Source organism: Callorhinus ursinus, unplaced genomic scaffold, assembly GCF_003265705.2.
Source record: "Callorhinus ursinus isolate GAN/ISIS: 27379988/994484 unplaced genomic scaffold, GSC_fseal_2.0 scaffold8, whole genome shotgun sequence".
NCBI classification, from domain to species: Eukaryota; Metazoa; Chordata; class Mammalia; order Carnivora; family Otariidae; genus Callorhinus; species Callorhinus ursinus.
This window is the reverse complement of record NW_027397070.1, coordinates 9,189,313-9,215,663: the sequence shown is the minus strand read 5'-3', so window position 1 is coordinate 9,215,663 and position 26,351 is coordinate 9,189,313. Positions and strand designations below refer to the sequence as shown.

Below are 26,351 nucleotides of genomic sequence, written 5' to 3'. Positions count from 1 at the left end.
CAGTGATGCTCCAGAGCTAGTTTGTACCAGCTCACAAAAGCTGATTGTTAAATATTCAGGAATTTTGCAAGGCAGTTGTTAAACACAGCCTTTTTTTAAAATTAATTTATATAAGCTTACAACTAAATAAGTTGTATCAAACAGACGTAATAGTTACTCAAAGCTCATAACTTCCTAATTATTTTTACTACATTTTATTATTATCTATGCTCTTGAAGTTATTTACATCTATTGTATCTATATGGTAGAAATACTATATAATGCTGAGCTACTGTACATATTTTCCCAACTCTTAGTGATATCATGTTAGTAGCTTGAAATTGGACATAGTAAGAATATTTATACTTCAAATATTGGCAAGTATTACAAATCAGGGCTTTTTTTTTTCTTTCAGGGAGCTAGTTGCTAATATTTACCAGCAAATCACTGAGAAGGATTAAGTGAAAGTCTAGGTAGTGAATTATGGAGCCCATAATCACTTTCACCAGCACCACCACTCCTCCTATAATGTTTACCAGTATGCATACCTTTTTTTTTTAAGATTTTATTTATTTATTTTAGAGAGAGAGAATGAGAGACAGGGAGCACGAGAGGGAGGAGGGTCAGAGAGAGAAGCAGACTCCCCACTGAGCCCAGAGCCCGATGCAGGACTCGATCCTGGGACTCCAGGATCATGACCTGAGCTGAAGGCAGTCACTTAACCAACTGAGCCACCCAGGTGCCCAAGTATGCATACCTTTTTGATGATCCTTCTTTGGAGAAATTAAAATCCTAAAAAAATATCTACAGATACTTCTGTTTTAGGGTATCTTAAAAAAAATTTTTTTAAGCTTATTTACTGCCCAATCACCCTACAAAAGAGTACACACACATACACATATAGCATCTAGTCAACTTTTTAGGACCTTTTGCAAATATAAAGAGACAACCTAGTATCATCCTACAATTGAGGAAAGCCTTCAACCGAAAAGACAACAAACAGTAACTCAAAAGAAATAGAGACAATGCAGGTAGCAGAAGAAAACTTTTCAAAACAATAATTAACAGGCTAATATTTACAAGAGAATGTTATATCCATGAAAACCAGACAAGATAAATTTTTCAAGAACTATCAGAGAAGAAGAGGTCTTGGAAATTAAAAATCTAATAGCTGATATCAACAATTCAGTAGAATGGATGAAACCTATAATTGAGGAAGTTTCCTGGAAAATAAGAACAGTAAAGAAAGAGATGGAGAAAAAAGAGGGTGAGGGGAAGGGTAAAAAAATAATAATCCAGGAGCTCCAACTAATAAGAGTCCCAGAAAGAGAATAGAGAAGTTGAAGGGGGAAAACTTATCAATGAGGTATGCATTAGTTAGAAATCATTTGGCTACAGCTGACAAAATAACCAAACAAAAAGTGGCTAAAGTAATAAAAGTATTTATCTCATATAACATGAAGTCTGGAGGTAGGCTGTTCTGGATTTGGTGCTTTGACTCAATCAACTCTCCCATTTCTCAGTATTTTGGCATCTTGTCCTTAGGTTTGTCACCTTTCAATAAAAAAGATGACTATCACAATTTTAAAGTGACAACATGCCCTTTCATAATCACATCGAAAGCAGGAAACCAGAGATAATACAATGAGTTTTTCCCGTAAATCTGACTCATATCAGAAAATAAAACCATTCACTGGAGCGTTCCCTCCCTCCAGCAGACTTCTTTTATTTCATTGACCAGAAAAGCATTACATGGCTACCATTAGTTACAAGGTAAACTGGAAAAACAAGTACTGTATCTGGCAAATAAGAATGGGATTACCATGACTGGCTTTAGCAATCATGGGCACATTGCTGCCTAAATAAAATCAGACTCTGTTAGTAAGGACTATAGGAAGAATGTTCATTGACCAGGCAGCTAAGAATGTCTTCTATAATAATATGGGGAAAATATCAAGACTGAAGGACACAGATCTTCAGAGTGAAAGAGTATATCAAAGGCCAACCATAGTTAAAACATCAAATGACCAACACAAAGACACATCTCCTAAACACTTCTTAAAGCCACATCCAAAAGTAGGAAATTAGAATGATACTGCACTTCTCAACAGAAACACAAGAAATTAGAATACAGCAGTGCCTTCTAAATTCTGAGAGAAAAGTCATTTTTAAAGCAAGAATTTTATACCCAACCAAATTATCAAAGACTCTTTTAGATATTCAAAGCCTCTTAAAATTTACCTACCATGTATCATTTCTTAGGAAGCTACTAGAGCACATGCTTCAGAAAAACAAAAACCCAACAAGAAGCCTGAGATTATGGGAGCTATAGATGTGGTCTATACAGATGAGACTCCTAAGAGAGAGAGCAGGTGGTTGGTGGAACTGGAGGGACAAATAGAAGATACCTGGCACAGAGGTGAAGTGTAAAAGAGCTAAATCCTTATCTACCACAGTAAGTCAGTTTTTAAAACTGATGAATCAAAAGATTATAGTGGTGCCTGGGTGGCTCAGTCAGTTAAGCATCCGACTCTTGATTTTGGGCTCAGGTCATGATCTCAGGGTCCTGGGATTGAGCCCCACATTGGGTTCCATGCTCTCTGGGGAGTCTGCTTGAAGATTCTCTCTCTCTCCTTCTCCCTCTGCTCCTCCTGCTGCTCTCTCTCTCTCTCTCTCATAAATAAAACTTTTTTTAAAAAAAGATTGTAGTATATGGATATTATTTAGCTTTACAAATGCAAATAATACAAGAAATAGCTGGTAATTAACATTCCTGAAGTAGGTAGCATGAGAAAAGTACAGAGAGGGGAAAGTTGAAAGAGTATTCAAAGAACAGTAGCCCAGTTTCTTTGTACCATAAGGAATCTGTAAAGAAAAGTGGGAGATAAAACTGAAGAGACAGATTGGGGTCATATTGTGGCAGTTCCAAATGCCAGGCTGAGGATTCTGTATTTAAAGAGTGCTGAGCCTCAAGTAAGGAAATGACATAACGAGAGCTGAGCTCCAAGTAAGATTGATCTGGCAGTGATATGTAAGATTAATTAGGGTAACAAAAACCTAGAGAACATGAGACTTAGTAAATTTCTGTTTCATAGTCCCAGTCAGTTTTCAAATATCTAACTTATAATGGTGGCAAGGAGAACAGAAAGTATAACATTAACCTAAAAGATATTTGGAAACAACATTGAAAGGACGTGTCTACTAAATGGATATAGGAAGGGAATAGGGAAAAGTCAAAAATGACCACAAGGATTTGAGTCTGAATAAACTAGAAAGTTGTAGTGCCATAAACACTAGTAAGGGCATTAGTCCAGGAAAGGAGCAAATTTGGCATAAAGATTCATTCAGCAAATATCCACTGAATATTCACCTCATGCCTGGCACTTTCATAGGTAGTGGGAATACAGCAGTGAACAAAACATACAAAAACCCTTGCCTTTGTGGAGCTTATATTCTGATGGAGGAGGACAGTAGGTAAAACAAGTAAATGCTATGAAGGCTAGGTGTCCTATGAAGAAATCCAAAGCAGAAATGTCAGACTAGGGGGGCGCCTGGGTGGCTCAGTCGTTAAGCATCTGCCTTCGGCTCAGGTCATGATCAGGGGGTCCTGGGATCGAGCCCCACATCGGGCTCCCTGCTCAGCGAGAAGCCTGCTTCTCCCTCTCCCATTCCCCCTGCTTGTGTTCCCTCTCTCACTGTATCCATCTGTGTCAAATAAATAAATAAAATCTTTAAAAAAAAAAAAAAGAAAAGAAATGTCAGACTAGGAATTTGAGATGATTAATTTGCATTTAGAAATTAGTCTGAGATGGACCTGAGATATCCAGATGGAGGTGTCCAGATGACTGGAACTTAAGAGAAGTTAGAGCTAGAGATATGAAATAGAGATTTCAGAGTTAGAGACAGGAGAGCCAGACATGTTGTTGAAGGAGTCAGCTTATTGTTCACAGTGTGGTATCTCCGGTGTGACCTCCAGTTTTTCAGGTCAAAGAAATTCTATTTTGTCAGTGTATCCAGAGATGACTTGGTTTGGGACAACTAACTCATGCTAAAAGTACACACTGATGTAAAGCCAGAATTTTAATTTTAAAATGAAAAACATAGACTACCAACTCAACAGTAGAGCTCACATAATTTAGTTAATACCTGTAGACCCGTCTATGTAGGATAGGTAGAATATCTGACTCCTTCTAACCACAGAATCAGAGTTAGGAGAATGAGCTGAACAATATCAATGTACAGTTACTAGCCTCACGCATTCATTAAGCCACAGAGAGACTTTTGCCAAGAGACAGTAATGCTTCTGCCTGATGACCTATCAACTGTCTTCCCAGACAGTGTAGAAACATGATACCAAAGTTTTACCCATTGACTCTTTCTTCTAAGCTCCTTACAGACCCTTCCCTACATTCATTTTTATTACAATAATATATATATATATATATAGTTCTTTTGGAACTGAGCCATAGTTAGTATTGTTATGATTTATGGAATTTTGAGGTTTGATGAAAATTGGAATAACAATAGCTTCATCTCTAAAGTATCTGCAGCCATCAAGGAACTTTTCCAGGGTTCATGGGTGGATGTTATATGTCATAATATCCCAAGAGAGCTCAAGAAAACGCTCAGGACAAACATCTTCATCTACTGTAAGGTTCTTCCCACTCCCATACCCCACTCACTGTGGCATGAAACTTAGTATGGTATAAGAGAGGCAGAACTGAGAAGTGGCTGAAAATGTGTTGATGTTGAAGATGTGCTACTCTTTATTTATTTTTTTTAGTATTTATTATGTGCCAGGCACTTTGCTAAATGCTAGGGATACAGTAGAGAGTTCCTCATGGGGTTTGCAGTTTATTGCGGTAGGAACTATAAACCATTGTCAAAGTTAATTCCTGTGAATCTGTCTTAGATATTTACATCACATCCCTGGCCCCTATAGTGCCAGGACTCATCACGAAAATGATAAAAGTTTTCTAAGATTTTGCAAGCCAGGTCTATCTCTCCTGCTACCCTAATGAGCCCATGGATACTGAGGGGGAATGAGTATCTGATCACAATAACAGCTACTAATTATAGGGAATATATGCAGAAAGAAATCAAGTGAAATCATGAGCATGTATAGGCAAGAAAAGAGAGCCAAGAACACAATGATGAAATATGTCTACACCTAGGGGACAAACAAGAAGAAATGGAGCCAGCAAAGGAAATGGGAATAGTTTGAGAAGTAGAAAAAGCAATTTGATACTATGCCATAGAAGTAAGGAAGAATGGAGGAAAGGATCAGCAGTAGACACAGGTGAGTTATTGGGTTTAGAGACAAGAAGTCATTTGCCATCTCTAAGAGGGCAATTTCAGTGAGGTGGTAGGGTTTGAAGCCAGAGGACAGAATGATAATGAGTGAGTATGTGGTAGAGACATAGCAACAATATCAGTGCTTTTCTAAATTTTCAAAAAGGAGAAATGAAACACTCAAATGGATACAATAATGTATGCTTCTTAAAATGAGTAAATAAATGAAAAAGTAGGGGAAAGAATATTTTAAGTATTTTTTTTAATTCCAGTGCTAAATTCAAGAACTTAGATGGATTTTTCCTTTAATTAAAATGCAATGTAGTTATTATCTTGCTAGGAAAATCATAATGTATGTCCACAATTTGCATGAGACCCTGCTTCTGATTACACAACAGTCCTACAAAATAAGAAAGTATAATTTCTAATTTTATACAGATGAATAAATATTTCCTTTATGTAAAAGGGAACGTATCAAGATTCAAATCTTCAGTTAGGTTTCCAACAGTCTTTGCATGCTAAAATATTGATTTCTGTGTAAAATGAAATTGTCTTTTCTATAAATGTATTATTCTCTGATTCTAAATCAATTCAAGATACCCTGCTATATCCACAGGAAACTCCCTAACAAATCAATGCTAATTCCAAAAAAATGTTTTAGCATTTTAAAATTTTATTCACTGATTTTATTCACTGGATTGATTCATATTGAACAGGACTGGCATCCAAAAAGAGTACATTACTTGAAATTATTATTATATATATCTACTACTAATTATGAGTGAAAAAAATACCTTATATAAAAGCTATTACATGATTAATAATAGTACAGTGACTAGAGCCAGTTTCCAATCTCAATGAGGAAGAAATATAACTTTGTTTTTCTACAACTTAACTGCATTTCTATTTCAAATCCTAGTTCTATCTATATGGAGCCATAGTCAGGCTTTATTCTTGGATGCCTCAAATAGTCATGAGTTTTACTCTCTCCTTAAAGCTATGTCCAAAGGCCAGGGCACAAGACCTTCAATGTCAGACCCACCAACATCTATTTTTCCATTGCTTCCTTGCTATCTCTTCTCTTTCAAGGCACCCCTAATAAAGGGCATCCATCAAAAACCAACAACTAACATCATACTGAATGGTAAAAGACAGAATACTTTTTCCCTAAGATCAGGAGCAAGATAAAGATGTCTCCTTTAGCCACTTCTGTTCAACATTGCCCTGGAATTTCTACCCAGGGCAAGTCACCAAGAAAATGAAATAAAAGTCATCTAGATTGGAAAGGAAAAAGTAAACCTATCTCTATTTGCAGACGATGTGACCTCCTATATAGAAAATCTTGATTAATCTATTGAAAACTATTAAAATAAAACAACTCATAAGATTGCAGGATACAAAAATCAATTATATTTCTCTACACTAGCAATAAACAACCCAAACTGAAACTAATGATGTATGGTGACTAACAAAACATAATAAAATAAGATTAAATTTTTAAAAATAAAATAAATAAATAAATTCCATTTTCAATAGCATGAAGAAGAGTGAAATATTTAGAAATAAATGCAATTAAAGAAGATAAGATATATACTCTGAAAACTACAAAACACTGTTCAAACAAATTAAAGATCTAAATAAATGGAAAGACATCCCATGTTCATACATCATAAGACTTATTATTAAGATGGCAATACTCCTCAAACTGATCCACAGACTCAATGCCATTCTGACCAAAATCCTACCTGGTCGTTTGCAGAAATTGACACACTGGTCCTAAAATTCACATGAAAATACAAGGGACTCTGAACAATTTCTATTCCACAGATGAATGAGTTATCAAATGGTTACGTATCTTGCCAGAAAATGCAAAGTTAAGTAAAGCATGAACCCCTATTTTACAGACAACAAAGGAAACTGAGACTGGCAATAAGCCATTTGCCTGAGAAGCAACAGAGGAGAGAACCTGGCAGAATGGGACTCCAACCAGGAAAGTCTAACTCACAAATTGTTGCTAAGAAACTACTGCACTATATGTTAAAGACTGTAACACAAAAAAGAACATGTAAAGTGAGTGTAGTTCATGCAAGGCCATCTCGCCCAGTTAGACAATGGCTTTCCAAATAAGATTTTCAAAAATTCATGTTGATTTTCATAAAATGACTTCAAGAGAATGTCTTGATTATTCTAGATACCATTTACGACTCAAACTTCTGTCTCAGAGTTCTGCTGCAAAGCTTGCTGTTCTGAGCCATTTATTTGTAACACAGTTTATCAGATTTGTTTCTAATAGTGAGTACACAATCTGTGCACCAGTTAGGTTTATTGAATTTAAAGATGAAAACTCTGCCTGATCTGGCACCATTATAATTTTAACTCTCTCAACCAAGTGGTCAAGTCAAAAGGATGGTGAAGTCTATTAAGGAAAATCTGAATCAGATGACAATTGTGTGTCAGAAAAGATGAACCAGTTTAACTAACCAGATTTCTCATCCCTCACCAAATCACTCTGGACTCCAATAATAGGAGACTGTCCTATCTAATTATCAGTGGTACTCTGACTTCCATTCCACCTGCTGATGTCCTGCCAGAGCCTCCTTCCCCCAGAGGCTTCTCATCAGATTTGAATGGTATTAAAGCTATTTGTTTTTGTTTTCTTCCTATTGTGGACTAAATTGTGTCTCCCCAAAATTCATATGTTGAAGCCTTAAACCCCAGTACCTTAGGATGTGACTGTGTCTGAAGATAGGACCTTTAAAAAGGTGATTAAGTTAAAATGAGGTCTTTAGGGTAGGCCCTAATCCAATCTGACTGGCGTCCTTATAAGAAGAGGAAATTAGGACACACAGAGACACCAGTAATGTGTACACACAGAAGAAAAACCATGTTAAGGACAAGGGAGAAGTCTACCATCTACAAGGCAAGGAGAGAGGCCTCAGAGGAAACCAAACCCACCAAGACCTTGGTAGACTCTTAGCCTACTGAACTGTGAGAAAAGAAATTATTTTGTTTAAGCCACCCAGTCTTTGGTATTTTGTTATGGCACCTAACACACTAATAAACTTCCGTTGTCTATATGAGCCTCTCCAAAGAAGAGTCCTTGACATATTCACCTTTGTACCTTTTATAAAGCCTTGAGCATTAAAGGCGTGTTTTCAATGTTTATCTTGTTGTTATTATTGTTTCAAGACTCAATTCAAATATATTTGACCAGATGTAGGTGATAAGACCCTACAAGACCAAAAAACAACAGCAACATATTCAATTCAAAAATGTTATGTAACATCTGCCATGTGCCAGGTGCTTGACATACAAAGAGGAAGAAGACTATCCCTATCCTCAAGGTAATTTCCAGTCATCTAAAAAGGCATGTAAACCAAAAACTGCTATATTGCTGGATTAATTCCAATGATGGGGTTGGGGAGTGGGAAAATCATACCTTAGCAGATATTTGAAGGCCACTTTGTTCATAACTGTCTTCACTCATTTGTTTCATGACAGAAGCATGTATCTTATCATCTCTAAATATAAGATGGGTCAGGGGAAGCACACCAGCCTGTTCTGCTGTGGATCTTCCCACCCTAGGTTGACTTTACAACAAAACACTAAACAGTCCCTCTAGAACCATCTGGTATTCTTTTTGGCCACCACAACCATTCAAGTGGAGTCACCTACTGTCTCTACATCCACCCTTATAACATAGAGGCAAGCTCAATTAAAAAAAGACAACCACCTTGCTGCTTCAAGGTTTTGTTAGCTCAGCATGAGGGGATATTATCAATGCCAGAGAACTCTGAGCTTGCTTTTATTCTTTCCGAGTTTCAGCATGTGTGCGTTGCAGTGATTTGGTGAAAGAATGGTTAGGTCAAAGTAGTTGTTGTCCCAAAAGAGAACCATTATTGAACACTTCGGTTTTGCTGCTCCCTAAATAGCACATTTTAGTCATCTATAAGATGAGAGAGTTGAACAAAATCATCTTAACGGTCCCTTTCTGTTTTCAAATTCTATGATTCTGTAATCAATAGCCTGACTTTTTAAAATGTGAACAAGCCTCAAGAAACTTTTAAGATAAGCTTCTGGCTTGTTTATGCACATTTACAACTGATTCATTCAGGATTATATTACATAACAGCAGTAGTTACACATGTTCCTAAAAATGAATTCATTCTTGAAATGCCTTTTGAAGGCATTCATTCTTTCTATTGCCTTTTGAATATTTTTGATGTTGCATGGTAAAGTTCCTTAGGGTATAGTCTAATAAAATATACTACATTAGTCTCAATATCTAAATATGTCATTGAGAAAAAATGTATTTTTATTGATTCCCAAAATTATGCTTCTATATAAAAATACTCAATTTTAAGAGGAAAATTTCCTTGGGAAAAAAAGAGTTTTGTCCTCTACTATAAAATAATTCATTTTGAAAACTTATTAGTCTATTATTATAGAGGGTTTTTTTTAATGTTAAAGCTTCCTTTCTTTAATGAGAATTACTATGCAGTGTTCATTTCATCTATAATAAAAGATCAGCTGAATTTCTTAATGCCAAATGAATTTCTCCTAATGCTTTCAACTCTCACTAAAAGTCAGGCCCTTATATCTGAGTGGAAATCTCACTAATTTCAGAAAAAAATTTATATATAATTCAGATGAACCGTATGGATTTCAAAATGGAAATCAGGGTGTATGTTTTACATTCATGCAATCTGACATTAATGTGTTCCATAATTCCTTCCTTTTTCCTTCTAACCCTCACTGTTCTCTCTTCCAGCTATCTTTTTTCTTCTCCTTCCTTTCACAGATCCTTATTAAATAAATAAAAAATTTAAAAAGTTGTGACCCATGTAGTTCTATCCTAGATGGTGTTATCAAAAGAACACAATCCAAGAACAAAAAGGACTTTTTAAAAAATTGCAAATACCAAGAAGAGAACACACAACTCACAATTCACTTCTTAAAATCCCCTGTATTCTCTTTCATTCATTGTCCTCTCACATAACAGGTAGTCCTTTGCTGTTTTTGTACATGCCCCCAGAAAACTTTTCACCCAACCCTAGTGCTCTGGTTCTTCCTTCACACCTTTTTTGGTCCCAATTCTAATTTTTAAAAATCCAAAAAAAACAGGACAGAGAAAAGGCTGGTAGTTCATATATCAATAATTTGTGTTCAATTACCCTTTCCAAATGCTTTATAGGGTATATGAAGAAGCACAGACCCTACCTTTAAATTCCTAATATCAATGTAGGATATTCAACATTTATTGGACATCTAAATATATCAAATGCTACTTGACCAGCACCATGGATATAAAGATTAATAGGCAAGAGTCTCTGCCTTAAGGAAGTTGACAGCCCAATGTGTAGGTGGCCACATGGACAGACAAATAGAATGCATTGTGATAAATGCTAAAGTAAACTTTACACAGAAGGTGCTATGGAAGCATGACAGAACTTCCTTAAAAATGACTCACTATCCAGTACTCTTGGTTAATGATATTACCTTTCTCCTTTTTACAGAAACTCCAATCTTGAATTGAAAATAATTCATCATTATTTTGTCACTCTCTCTGCCTCTCTGCCTAACCTGTCCCCAGAGTTTTGCAGCTTCATATCTATTTCTGGTAATATCCTCCTAATGTGGTAAGCTGGGGTGGTGATGGTGAGAGAGAAGGGGGGAAAACAAAACAAAACAAAAAAAACCTGGCGCCTATCTCCCAAAGGAAAGAAATTTGAAGCTGTCAGAAATGTGATAGAGTTGTTGGAAGCACATGGATTCAGGGGCGCCTGGGTGGCTCAGTCAGTTAAGCATCTGCCTTCTGCTCAGGTTATGATCCCAGGCTCCTGGGATCGAGCCCCACGTTGGGCTCCTTGCTCAGTGGAGAGCCTGCTTCTCCTTCTCCCTATACTGCTCCCCTTGCTTGTGTTCTCTTGCTCTGTCAAATAAATAAAATCTTTAAAAAAAAAAAAAAAGTACATGGATTCAGCATTTTGAACTATGAAATATATAATCTAGGTTTTTGTTTTTTAGATTTTTTTCTTCAATAGCAGTATGATCATCACAAAAATTTCATGAAGATTAAAAAAAACAAAAGCCTATCACTATGTCCAAGTAATCTGTGCCTTCCCTAACATTTTTAGTCACATCCTTCCAATGCTCTTATCATATTTGATTCCTGTAACGTCTTCCTAAGTGGGCTCTCCTCCAGTTTCTCCCAATTCAAATGTATCTAATCTACTTCTAGATTATCCTAAATAATGTTCATGTTACTCCCTTTTAAAAACTGCAATAGTGAACCAATGTCTATAGGATAAAGCTCAAACTCTCTAGCTTTAGATAAAGATTCTTGAAATTTTGGGCCCCCAAATTATGTTTGCAACCTTATTTCTTTTTACCCCTAACTCAACTATATGCTCCAGTCAACTCAAATGCTCAGTCTCTTCAAGAAACACCTACTGATTTATCTGCCTAGCAACCCTTTTTCTGAGAACTGTTCCTCCTTTTTTCTAACATTCTAGCTGCTATACATGGCCAATATAACTCTGCAGACTCCTGGGCATTGATGGAAGCAGATAGAACCTGAGAAAGAACTCTCTACCTTGTCCTTACAAAGTAACCCTGATTACCATTGGTGATTGATCCAAGGGAGACACCTGACCCAAGCTGTTCCAAAGAGGAATTTTAAATGGAAACTGGTCTAGACTCTGTCATTTTCTACCATATAGATCAGAAAGAAAAAAGAGGGGCGCCTGGGTGGCTCAGTTGGTTAAGCGACTGCCTTCGGCTCAGGTCATGATCCCGGAGTCCCGGGATCGAGTCCCACATCGGGCTCCCTGCTCAGCAAGGAGCCTGCTTCTCCCTCTGACCCTCCCCCCTCTCATGTACTCTCTCTCTCTCATTCTTGCTCTCTCAAATAAATAAATAAATCTTTAAAAAAAAAAAAAAGAAAGAAAAAAGAGCTGGTCTGCAATAAGAAATGATGCAGATATGTAGAGGAGAGCAAAGACAAGAGATAAAAAGGACTTTAGTCTTCATCTATTCTATTCATCTGACCCAGGTACATTCTGCCGTTGGGGCCCAAGAGACACCACTGCAGTCATAATAATGTTACCTCCTTTGCTTAGTTTTTTTTTTTAAAGATTTTATTTATTTATTTGACACACACAGAGAGAGAGAGCACAAGTGGGTGGAGCAGTAGGCAGAGGTTAGAAGGAGAAGCAGGCTCCCCACTGAGCAGAGAGCCAGAGATGGGGCTCGATCACAGGACCCTGGGATCATGACCTGAGCCAAAGGCAGACACTTAACCAACTGAGCCATCCAGGTGCCCCTGCTTAGGTTATTTTAAATGAATTCTGTTACTTGCATCCCAAAAGAGTTGTAATTAATCTAAAGATATTTGCCTTTTAGAGAGGTCACTCTGTGCACAATGTGGAAGGGAGATGGGCTAATAAGGGAAAAGAACAGAGGCAATGAGACCAGACAGGAGGATACTGGAAGAATCCAGGAACAGAATTTAGTGATGATTGGATGTGGGAGGTGAGCAAATGTGGTGAGAACTGTGGATGACCTAAAGATGGATGAATGGGTGGAGAGTGGGAAAATACTAAAGAATTTGGTGTATGGTCATGAATTCTGCTATACATGAGATAATTCGTGCGGAAGCAACTAGGACAATGCCTAGGCCATAGTAGACATTCCATACATGTCAGTGTCCTAGGTTCCACACCCCACCCCCCACTCCATTTATGTTTATCTCCCTTATTAAGCAGTATGTAAGCTCTTATAAGGCACAGATTATACACTACTCCATTGCCCTCTCAGTAACTACTCAGGTCCTGATATACTGTAAACATTCAGTAAACATTTGTTGATTTCATTTTATTTTTATGTAAGGCAGCTTTGTTTTGATTGCTTACAATATATCTTGTCAAAGTGAACACTCAGAATATATTGTATAGACTTGCTTTTTTAGACAAAGAATCAAAAGAATGCTTTCCTCACTATAATCTTGTTTGATTTTGGAGTGGTCTTGAGAAAGTCTGAATTCCAATAAAGGGTCATTTTGTTTTTGATGGGTAAGAAATAAGTAAAATCCAGACACAAAAAGAATAAATAAACAAGCTTTTCATTTATAAATATGTATAAATCTGAAAGTTCTCAGTAAACATCAATGCACAATACTTAAAAATAAATCTGAAAGCTGAATACAGAGCCTGATTCATAATATAAACACAAACTAATCAAAGCCAAGGATTTAGAATTTGGAGAAACAGCTCCTGTTGTTGAATCTGAATCTCTATCTCACATATAACTATAAGGCTTTTTGGAAATTAATTCTTTCCTAATTCTCTATACAAAAGATTATTCTTATCTAATATCCATTATCTGTATATAGATCTAATATAATAATCATATGGAATATATAATCATATAATAAATGTATACATAAATTCTAATATGTATTATTATATAGAGACAAAGAGTACAAATGTGGCAAACATATTTAAAATTAAAGATTTAAAAACTCATCTTAACAAATTCCATTGCTGTAGACATATACAATCAATCCAAGAAAGTCATGACTGGATAGCTTTTCTTAACCTTAACTGAAGAGGAGAGATGAGCCCATGCATGGCTGCTATACATGGCCAATATACCTCTGCAGACTCCTGGACATTGATGGAAGCAGATACAACCTGGGAAAGAACTCTCTAATGCGGGAAATGTAGGTCAGCCAATGTAAAATGTGATCGGAGAGGCCACCTATCATAGTACCCCAAATTCCACCAGGGGGGGCATTCTTTTGAGTTAAGGAGACTTGTGCTTCAGGTTTCAAATTAAATGAGATCTCTCATAAAAGCCTTCCCTCACCACTCTAACCTAAGTAGAGTCTTACTCTATCAGAGCTTCCTTCAGAGCACTACTAACAATAGGTTATTCTTTTATCTTTTTTCTGTTTACTTGTTTATCTGTCCCTCCCTAAGGGCTTAAGGTCAAGGACCTTGAATACATTATCCTCCATTATAATCCTAGCCCTTACACAGTATCAAGCACATAGTAAAGGCTTACTAAATATGTAAGAGTGAATAAATGATAAAAAAATGTAATATTTCTAGAAGTTGATTTGTCTATAAATATCAAGACCTTAAAATGTTGACACAGATTGATCAAATAATTCTTTTCTTTAGAGGGGGAAGGGGCAAAGGGAATGGGAGACGGAAGAAAGAGAGGGAGAATCTTAAGCAGGCTTCACACCCAGTGCTCACCTCAGAGCCCAACCCTGAAATCATGACCTGAAATCAAGAGTCAGAAGCTTAACCAACTGAGCCACCCAGGCGCCCCAATCAAATAATTCTTCTTCTAATTTACCTTAAGGAAATAATTGGAAATGTTCAGATTTATCACAGAATTTTCATCACAGACTTGTCTATAAAAGGAAAAAAGTGGATCTGAATGCCCTGAAATTAGAAAAAGATTAAATCAGTGACATTTTAGAAGAATACTTAATACCATGATAAAATCCTCATGATATGTTAAATGAAAAAAGTAGGATAAAAGAGTTTATAAAGTATGATCACAATTTTGCAAAAAGGAAAAGAGTATATATGTATAGAAAAAAATTGTTATATGTGTCAATGTACCAAAGTGTTGATGGTGCTTACCTACAGGTGACAGATGTGTGATTTTTATTATTAATGATATTCTGTATTTTTAAAAATTCTCCACATGCCTGTGTATAACTTTTATGAATGGATAAGAGGAATACATTTTTAAATCTAAATAAACACCTAATGTGAGAAAAGCATTCTGCTAATTACTGAAGGATTCAACGCTTTCGAATGATCAACACTTTCTCATTTTCCAGCAGTTTGTAATTTCTGACTTAAGTAAACTTTTCTCCTAACCCAGATGGGAGCTGGAAATAGGAGCCCTTAGCAAGTCAGGAAGAGAATGAAGACGTAAGAATGATAAGATGGAGTGAGGCAACTGGGGCGCTACAAAGGAAGAGAAGGGAAACAAGTAAGGAGGTGAGAGGATTCCAAAGATAAACTTCAACTGCTTTCATCCTTTCAACAAATACTTTCTGAGTGTCTACTAAGCTAGGTATTTTGCTAGGCCACAGATTAATAAAACACAGTTGCAGCCTGCCCTGAAATTGCAGTGGGGCAGGCAGGTAAGAAAATCAATTACATTAGAGCTCAATTACATGATTATGAACAAGATGTTCTGGGGGTATAGACAAGGGGCACCTAACTCATGCTGGAATGGGAGTGGTCAGGCAGCACTTATAAGAGAACATAAACTCATGCTAACTTCCAAAGGACAAAATACAGAATTCCAGGCAAGAAGGTATAAAAGCATAAAATCTCATGGCTATCAGGATGCTTTAAGCCACATGCAGCCCTAACCAGGACCCTGGGTATGTGCTAGAAGTTAAATGTCATTGCTATGGGCTCTGTATAAAATACAGTGGCCTAAATGGCAAGTTTGCAAACTTCCCTGAACAAGTCTTTCCTATGCAAGTCCTGATAGAATTAATATTTATGGACAGACCAGTATGTCTCAGATATTTTTACCTGTTATTTTTTTAATACTCTAAAAAGCTCTTTCTCAGCACAAATAGCATACCAGGGTACACGACTGCAGATGGCAGGTGGTCTGGAGCCACCAGACACAGCGGCAGATCTGAAGGGCACAGAAAAGACTCCTTCATTTGTATCGCCAGCCCTTTCTCTGGGAGGAAGAGGGGAATCAAGCTGACTTAATGGCACATGGTACTATCAATATATCACATATTTTTATATCTCAATTGTCCCTCTTCTGAAGGCTATTTAAATTCAGTGGGTGGGGTGGGGAAGGATGGGTGTATGATATAGGTGAAGGGGATAAAGGGTACCCTTGTGATGAGCACAGAGAAATGTATAGAATTGCTGAACCATTATATTGTACACCTAAAACTCATATAACACTGTATGTTAATTATACTTGAATAAATAAATAATAAATTCAGTTTGGTGGGGTTATGTGAGCAAAGCTATACACAGTGATGACTTAGTTTCTCACCCCTCTGCCTCATGCAATATCCCAGAGCTACCCTTACATCAAAGCCTGGGAGTAAAGAATTAGAGAATCTGCAGCCACTGCCTCTGCTGTCCAAAATCATCAGATCCCATGTGGACCATAACAATATGTGACATGACTGCCATAGACACCAACTGAATGAATATTTAGTAAATTTAAAAAGGAATAAAATATTTATAGTTTACCAAAAGATCCTCCAGGCTACTTGAAAGAAAAAAAAATTGCCTTCCTTTTATGCCTTAATCTAAAGCTTAAATCATGAGTGCACTTTTAAGTCTCATTTTCAATAATTCAGAGTTTAGGGGAACAACCCATAATGCCAGGATGCCAGTGTAATAGCTAAAGAAGCATTCTTATAAAGTAACAAAATAAATTCGGTTAGCTTCCAAAAGGGAAATCTCCTATATTTTTTAACTATTCATACTTAATATTACATGACTGGGGGCGCCTGGGTGGCTTAGTTGGTTAAGCATCTGCCTCCGGCTCAGGTCATGATCCCAGGGTCCTGGGATTGAGCCCCGAGTCAGGCTCTCCGCTTGGTGGGAAGGCTGCTTCTCTCTCTCCCTCCGCCTGCCACTCCCCCTGCTTGTGCTCTCTCTCTCTCTCTTTCTACCAAATAAATAAAATCTTAAAAAAAGAAAAAAGAAAGGGAAAGAGATTTATTATAAGGAATTGGCAGGGTGTGCGAGTGGCTCAGTTGGTTAAAGCGTCTGCCTTCGACTTAGGTCATGATCTCAGGGTCCTGAGATCAAACCCCAATTCCGGCTCCCTGCTAAGTGGGGAATCTGCTTCTCCCTCTCCCTCTGACCCTCCTCTCTGCTTGTGTGCACTCCCTCCCTCTTTCTCTCTCTCAAATAAATAAAACCTAAAAAAAAAAGGAATTGGCTTTTGATGTAAGAGGCTGTCAAACCCAAAATCTGCAGGGCTGATGTCCCAGTTCGAATCCAAAAGCCATGAGTCAGAACTCTCACTTACTTGAGGTAGGGTCAGCCTTTTGTTCTAGTCATGTCTTCAACTGACTGGATGAGACCCACCCACATTATGGAGAGCAATCCACTTTACTTGGTCTACTGATTTAACTGTTAAATCAGTTAAATCTTCTCCAAAAACACCTCACAGAAACACCCAGAATTCTTGACCAAATATCTGGGCACCCCATGGCCTAATCAAGTTGACACATAAAATTAACTACCACAGTTATAGTATAAACCAAGAATATTTCACATGTTGGACTAGATTTATGTCTTTTTAGATTATCTGTCCTTTTCTCTGTTTTGTTTGTATGCTTATAAATTTTGCATTTGCTCAGCAGGACTTTGCCTCCATGCCTTTGTTCATGCTGCTCCATGCACATAGAATGTTTTTCCTGTAATTGCCACATTTCTAAATCCTAAATATTTTCAGGCCCTGCTCAAATACTCCATCTTTCAGAAAGCCTTCTCTGATTCCTCCTGTCTGACAGACACATCAAACTAGGAATAACTCTTCCTTCCCAATACCCATAGTGCCTGACTCTCCTTCTCTAATGGTATGTCCCACATCTACCTTGTTTTACAGATTTTTATGAATAGGTTTTTTAACTATAGCTTTCTGGAGAAAAGAATTCATGTCCAAGTCAGTCTTGAATCTCCTGAGTATCTTACATTGAGTAGATGTTCAACATATATTTGTTAAATTAATAGATTTCATATATTTTCCATATAACTAAGGAGTCAGTAATTTCTTGGATAACAAATAATTCAAGGATTTTTTTTTAAGATTTTATTTATTTATTCATGAGAGACAAGAGAGGGAGAGAGAGAGAGAGGCAGAGGGAAAAGCAGGCTCCCTGCTGAGCAGGGAGCCCAATATGGGACTCGATCCAGGACCCTGGGATCATGACCTGAGCAGAAGGCAGACGCTTAACCAACTGAGCTACCCAGGCACCCTCAAAGATATTTTCTAATGAAGGGTTTAAGAAATCGTCTCTTGATAAATCCATGTATTGAATAGTTTGAGATAACCACACCTTTAGCTGATTAGATTTTCAGCACTTTATAACAACTATGTTCTACATATTTAATATAATTTTAAGTATTAATTGTCAAATTCACTTAATGTAAAGTACAGGGAAATTGTTTGGGTTGTAATAGTATTTTTCCTTTACTGCCACTTTTCCCACCTGTGAAACCTGAAGCAGCTAATCCTCTTAACATTCATCCTTAGATATGTTTATTTATTGCACTTACTCTTGGGTTAAGGTACACATTGAACAAAACTATTATTTAGCTATCAACCACAGAATATATTGTTCCTCATGCTTTAAAGAAACCACATCATCTTTCTGTTACATTATTTCTATAGGATCCCATAGAATTGACAGATCTCCAACAGCCAACAGTATCTGTTAATGCCTTCCTTGAAACCTTATTCACTACAATTAACACATTTTGCCACTGGCATGTAACTAATCTCTTAGATTTGTCAGAATTTTCAAAGCTTTTCTTGTTTCTCCCTCTAGTGGTCAATAACATTCATTGACATGGAAACCCAGATAAGGGTGATCTTAGATGTGGGTGAAAGATGGAAATGAACGTTCAATTTTGTTGTAAACAAATGTGAAATGTATTCAAATCTATGTCTCATAATCTGAAAAGAGGTGTATTTGAGATATAATTTCTTTAGATCCACAGATACTCTCTATATTCTTTGAATAATATATATTTCTATTTCATAGTAATCATTTTTTAGACATTCTGTATAATTAATTCCTATTCATAAAAATGTGATTTTCAACCAAATTATCTAATATATTTGAGTAATAAGCACATCACTAGATAATTTTAATTTTTTTCCTTAATAGGATAATCCTTCTCCCTCTTCCCTTGATTAACTTGCACTAGTACCTTCCCCGTTTCCCAAATTCTAATTTCTTGTTTATAAAATGTTATGAAAAATTTGTTTAGTTAGAAGTAAATTTTAAAATTCATGATACTTTTGTGAAATAATGAGATGGCAGAATGTGAGTGAGATGAAGAGAGAATATATGTGTGTATAATAAATTCTGATTTCAGAGGTAGAATTATGGTCAAGTACTTCTGAAGTGAAAAACTTAATTTTTAAAATTTAATTTATTAGGAGTAATAGTGAATCATCTTAAAAGGAACACTGTCAAACATAATGATATAAAAATTGGCCTGCTTTGCCAACATTCACAAAACAGTACTCTTAAGAATTAGAAAGGCCATTTTATTAAAGATAGAGTGACTATACAATTTGTCATTCAAATCAGGACACTTTTGAGACTGAAAAGGACACTATTAATAACATGAGACAACAGGCATAAACAGGAATCATCCCAGGCAAACTAAAATTAGGTCACTCTAATGGTCACCAATTTATTAAAAACATAAATTATTTGATTTATTAAAAACAAGGCAAATTGTAGTAGTCCTTTTACTAAGAAGGTTATGATGAGTGAGTTGTGCAGCCTTATGTGCTGTACACTGAAGGTTTTTCTTCTAAGACCACTTAAGGACCAAAGATCCTAGGTCTATTCTAATCTTTTCATTGGGTAGCCAACTCCTAGAAGTTTTCCCAGGACATCTGTAGTTTTAAAACTGAAAGTCCCTCGCCTCAGTAACCCTTCCAGCCTGGAGAAACCAGGCAGGGTGGTCACCCTAATTCCTTAACAGCTGCCTTTTAGCAAGGTGGTATCTCCTCTTTGGCCCTTGAAGTCATGTGAGGAAGGGCACTCAACAAAATCCTGTCTTTTACCAGGACTGACTCCGCTCTTTCCCAACTTCTGATTTAGCTCCAGCCTACCTCCAGCTGCCCCAAAGTCCAGCCTTCATTTCAAGGATTCCACTTATTGTGGCCCTGGTGCCAAAGCCGATGCTGCCTCTTGACACTGCCTTTCCGCTCCCCATCTACTGCTAACATCCTTGCTTCCACTGCGGGGCCTCCAAGTCCCCACAGAGCTGTACTACCTGGGACTTTATAATGCCACAAAAAGCCTCTCTGTTCTACCACCTACATCAGAGTTTGATGGACTTCAGACTTCAGGGCGCCTGGGTGGCTCAGTCGGTTCAGCGTCTGCCTTCTGCTCAAGTTATGATCCTGGGGTCCTGGGTTCAAGTCCTCCATTGGGCTCCCTGCTCAGTGGGGAGTCTGCTTCTCCCTCTCCTTTTGCCGTTCTCTCTCTCATGCTCTCTCTCAAATGAATAAATAAAATATTTTTAAAAAGAGTTCCACAGATTTTATTTTTAGTGTAAGACTTCATCCTTTACTAAGCTCTGGCATGCAGGAAGGAAATGAAAAAAAGATTTGTTTTATCCTCAGGAAGAGGGTATAAACATTAGGCAATTTCTTTAAGTACGTTAAGTCACAAGTCAAGCTAAGAAAAATTGTTAAAGAAATATTCCACAATATTGACTCTAAGAAGCTACTGAACCCTAGTCTAGCAAACTTTGAGAACAAATTTCTAAGGATGTCAAGAGCACATTTTTTAAAAAGGCTACAGTGTTTTCCACAGAAAGTAAAATAAGGGCCAGGTAAGAGCAATTTTGTCCGTTATAGATGTTGGTGTATGTAATACTCAGCTCTGTCTGTTACAAAGGTTCACTTCTTCTCCAGTAAACAAACTACTCATCATCTCCACTTGATGAATGCCAGGCACCTCAAATTCAGCACGAGCAGAACCAAACAGGTCATCTTCCCCACAAACCACTCTTCTATTTCCCTGCTGTTCTTTATCTAAATAAAGTGCATCACCATCTCACCAGACGCAAAAGCCAGGATGTAGGAGTCATCTTTGACTCCTCCCTCCATCTGACCCTCAGATCCCATCAATATCCCATCAAAATGCTTCTCAGACCTGTTGCCCTGGCTCTATCTTCACAGAACACACCCTGGTCAGGCCACTGTCGTTCTTCTCAATAGTCTCCTAGGCGTCTCCACTACTGCCCCTCTCCGATCTATTTTCCACACTACAGGCACATTAATAATATATTTTTTAAAGATTTTATTTATTTATTTGACAGAGAGAGAGAGCACAAGTAGGCAGAGAGGCAGGCAGAGGGAGAGTGAGAAGCAGGCTCTCTGCTGAGCAGGGACCTGATGCGGGGCTCGATCCCAGGACCCCAGGATCATGACCTGAGCTGAAGGCAGCCACTTAACCAACTGAGCCACCCAGGTGCCCCACATTAATGATATTATAGGCTGAATTATGTCCCCCCAAATTCACATGTTGAAGCCCAAATCCCCAATACCTCAGTATGTAACTGCTTTGGGGGATAAGGCCTTTAAAGAGGCAATTCAGTTAAAATGCAGCTGTACGGTGAGCCCTAATCCAGTCTGAGTGGTATTCTTATAAGAGGAAATTTCTACGCACAAAGAGACCCATAGGGCATATGCACACCAAGAAATACCATATGAAGAGGCAGCAAAAGGGCCGCCATCTGCAAACTAAAGAGAGAGACCTCAGAGAAACTGATTCTGCCAACACCTTGCTCTTGGACTTTCAGCCTCCAGGACTGTGAAAAAATAAATTTCTATTATTCAAGCCACCCAGTCTGTAGTATTCTGCTATAGTAGCCCTAGCAAACTAACACATATGGTATCTTCCCTCTTCCTATTGCCCCTAAAATAAAATGCAGTGTAATGTGCATGGCCGATAAAGCCCTATATGATTTGGTCCTGTGCACATCTCCTGCCTCATCCCTCTCCCTAGCTCTCTGCCCTCTAGCCTTACTGAACTTTTCTCAGTTCTCATACACACCTGGGACTTCTCACAGGTGTTTCATTTGCTGGAAGTGCCAGTCTCCCACTCCCATTACCCACTTAAATTCAAGTCTCAGTTCCAATGTCACTTCCTCAGGGAAATCTCCTTGAATCTGGTCTAGGGCAATTTCCCCTAAACACAGTTGTCATTATTTGCCTCATAACTCCTATTTTTTCCTCTAATTCAGGAGGTCCATAAGAACTGAACTACTGTCATCTTGTTTACTTCTCTATCTACAGTGTCAGCACAGTCCTTGACAAATAGGGGGGCTCCCATAAATATTAGTTGACCATATGACAGGTTCTCTCTTTCAATATTTACAACTACCTCTGTTGAGGAATTGAGACATCAATCGGCTTAGTTGGAGGAGTAGTTGAATTAGTTGACCATCAGATGCCAAATATGCAGGCCTTCTTCCCAGCAAGCTCTACTTTTACCAGCACTCATAGCTCAGAGTATCCTTCTCAAGAGACATAGCACAAAGGAGGAACAGCTAACAATATACCTCAAAGTTTCTCTCTTAGACCCAGCCCCATACAACCTAGGAAACATCATGGAGCACAGGTCCCAGACCATCTGAGAGTGCTTCTGTAAAATGGTACTCAGAGGAGGACTAGGAACTAGGCTAGCAAACACTACATACAGTGTTTTGAATTGCAGCCAAGATCATTTACAAAAATAATTCTTGGAATGTTAAAGAGGGTATTTTAAAACTAGAAATGTAGTAGGAGGAACACATATTTTCAAATAGAAATCTGGAGTGTTCTTCATGTTCTGATAATCTTGCTGAAGTGGGAAGGTCATTAACTGAGCTTTATTCCACAAGGAAACAAACATGTCCAGGGTTCTGGAAATAAGGGACTTCACAGAAATGAAAATTAATTTTCTGCTCTGAGGAATGATGTCTGAGAAAACCTCTGGGGGTCTGCTGGCCTTCTAAGTCTTGAACTAGTTATAGTACATATTTTCTTTCTCTAAAAAGCCTCAATATTATTCTATTATTTACCATCAGACATACAAACATCTTCTATGCAGGTCCCTAAGTGACCTTCGTTCTGGTGCCTATGTGATGTCTGAGACACATGAATCCTGGTTCTGATGTAGGAAGCAACTCTGTGCAGAGGTCTTGCTTTAAGGTGGCTGGAGATCACCTGCACGATGGTGGCTGGCTAGCAAAGGTCAACCATCAGACTAATTGGATGAAATCTGAATTTTAATAACATTTATATTCTGTAGTTGTTTTTAAATTATTATATAACAGTTATATTCACATTTAATCCTCAAAGTAATTTGAAATGGACTATTACATGATGATATAGATATATATTTATTAGCATACTAGTTTATTGATATGGCAAACATTTATAACATATTATTAAATGGGAAAAATTACCAGTCAGGATGTACAATGTGGTCCCATTTTTATAGAAATATACATACATACTTAGGTGTATACATCACAGCAACAAATCTAGTGAGTTAAACACTTTTTAAAAAGCTCCTTAAGATAAATAGGGGACATCTGAAACTTAGAGAATCTAAGTAACAGAATTGAGGCTGTATCTTATAAAAAGTAAAGCCAGGATTTGATCCAGGTAGGTGTACCCGAAGCCAAAGATCCAAAGCTTTTTTTACACTTTGTTAGCTTACTTCCTTGGCCACCCTTTATGTGGTGGCCCAGGCTTCTCAGGGGAATCCTTCCTTTATAAAATAAGGAAATCTACTCCACACTTCCTAAAGAGCTCATAAAAATGAGATTTTGATAACTAGTAAACCTATCATCTCCATATTAGGTATAGCCATAATGACTCCTTACGTTGATTAAGCCACTCCAGGCTTGAGTTGCCTTTGTTTTTATACTGTCTTTAGGAACAAATTGGGAGAAAAACATAAATGAACCACATTTGCCCATGGCTGTCATAAAAGTATCTTAAAGGGTGCAACTGTATACGTGTAAATATATTAAAATATTTCATCCTATTCATCTCAGTATCTCTGGCCCTCTGATAATTAGGTCATAATCTCAGTCAAGGACCATTTTATATTGTTCTAAGTTATTTCACTGACCTGGCAATAGCAATTTCTCATCCCGGTCATGAAGATGGACAAAGAGAAGGAACATGATTCATAAGACAATGAGCTTTCAATTGCAGCCTTATATTACCTGCTGATAATTGTGGTTTTGAAATAAGGGAAGGAAGAGAGGGCCTAAGAGACATGAAAGAACAGTGAACTGTAAAAAGGCTGATTCTGATGGTCAAAAACTTAAAGAGGACTTCCTGTCCAACTGGCAAACTATAAGAAATATTTATCTAGGGATGCGTGGGTGGCTCAGTCAGTTAAGTGTCTGCCTTCAGCTCAGGTCATGATCTCAGGGTCTTGGGATGGAGCTCCCTGCTCAGCTTGGGAGTCTCCCTCTCCTTCTCCCTCTCCTTCTGCCCCTCCCCCGGCTTATTCTCTCTCTCTCTCTCTCTCTGACAAATAAATAAAATCTTAAAAAAAAAAGAAAGAAAGAAATATTTATCTTCAGGAAATCACCCTTACTAGTTATTTTAAGGTCAAAAAGGTTTGTTAAGAAAGTCATCACTCTAGTTGTCTAGTTCTCATTTGTAGAAACCTAAACTAAGTTTAAAAATTTTATCTTCTACTTGGAGTGGAGGGGGGTGGGAGGGATGGGGTGGCTGGGTGATGGACATTGGAAGGGTAAGTACTATGGTGAGCACCGTGAATTGTGTTAAGAGTGATGAATCACAGATCTGTACCCCTGAAACAAATAATACATTATATGTTAATAAAAAAATTTTTTTAATTATATCTTCTACTTGATTTGGAAGTATCAAAATAATATATGTGGAGAAAAGTCAGAAATCTTATTAATATTGCCTGTTTTATTTTAGTTATAACATTCAATACTTCAATGCAAAATATCTTCCTTCTACTAGGTAGTGGCTATTTACAGCACACTGTAAAAGAATGCATTTCTTTTTTTTTTTAAGACTTTATTTATTTATTTGACAGAGAGAGACACAGCGAGAGAGGGAACACAAGCAGGGGGAGTGGGAGACGGAGAAGCAGGCTTCCCGCGGAGGAGGGAGCCCGATGCAGGGCTCTATCCCAGGACCCTGGGATCATGACCGGAGCTGAAGGCAAACGCTTAACCAACTGAGCCACCCAGGTGCCCCAAAAAATGTACTTCTTAAACAAGCTATACTCTAGACCTGTACTGTCCAATATAGCAACTATTGAGTGCTAGAAGTTGGGCTAGTTCAAATTAAGATGTGCATTAAATGTAAAATACACATCAGATTTTAAAGACTTAGCGCAAAACAAGAATATAAACTACTTCATTAATAATCTTTGTATTGGAAAAAAGGGGGGTCCCTGGGAGGCTCAGTCCATTAAGCATCTAACTCTTCCATTCAGGTCATGATCCCAGGGTCATGAGATCGAGCCCCATGTCATTTAAGATTCTCTCTCTCCCTCTGCCCCTGCCCCACCCCCTAAAAAATAATAATAATAATAATAATTTTTGTACTGATTATATGTTGAAATGATAAAATACTTGAATATGTTGGGTTAAAGGAAGTATATTGCTAAAATGAACTCTACATATTTCTCTTTACTTTTTTAATGTGGTTCCTAAAGAATTTTTAATGAAGCTTGTATAATATTTCTATTTGGCAGCACAGCCTTAGATTTTTACCTTTAAATAATCAGTATCCTGAGTCAGGAGTAAGAGTATCAGACTTTATTCTTGTGTTTTTGGGATATCTTGGGCTTACAATTTACTTTAGAGGATTGAAAATGTAAAACCTTTACCAGTATGATTAACAAAATGGAGAGCATGAAATTAATGTGCACAAAAGTAGTATACACACAGGGCACCCGGGTGACTCAGTCGGTTAAGCATTCAACTCTTGATTTCAGCTCAGGTCATGACCTCAGGGTTGTGAAATTGAGCCCTGTGTTGGACTCCACACACAGCACAGAGTCTGCTCAGGATTCTCTCTCCCTTTCCCTCGGCCCTTCCCCGCCCCCCACCCTAGTGTGTGCACACACTCTCTCGCTCTAAAAAAAAAAATAGTATACACACGTCTTAAATCCTTTGACTTCTCTCTGCCTCCATCACCATAGCCAAGTCCTACCTTTGTCTCTTGCCTGGACTAATAAAACAGCTTTAAAGACTTTATTTATTTATTTATTTATTTATTTATTTATTTATTTATTTATTTATTTATTT

At 37.5% G+C, this 26,351-nt stretch overlaps 1 protein-coding gene across 7 annotated transcripts in view; it reads left to right on the top strand.

The window, feature by feature from the left end:
- GPR33 (G protein-coupled receptor 33) overlaps positions 1 to 26,351 on the top strand; it is a 55,675-nt gene that overhangs the window by 17,422 nt on the left and 11,902 nt on the right. For all 7 annotated transcript variants that reach the window (XM_073895050.1, XM_025870198.2, XM_073895051.1 and 4 more), the window contains one exon: positions 15,178 to 15,296. In XM_073895050.1, coding sequence (XP_073751151.1) covers positions 15,234 to 15,296 — 63 coding nt within the window. In that variant the 5' untranslated portion in view covers positions 15,178 to 15,233. The remainder of the gene's footprint in view (positions 1 to 15,177; positions 15,297 to 26,351) is intronic.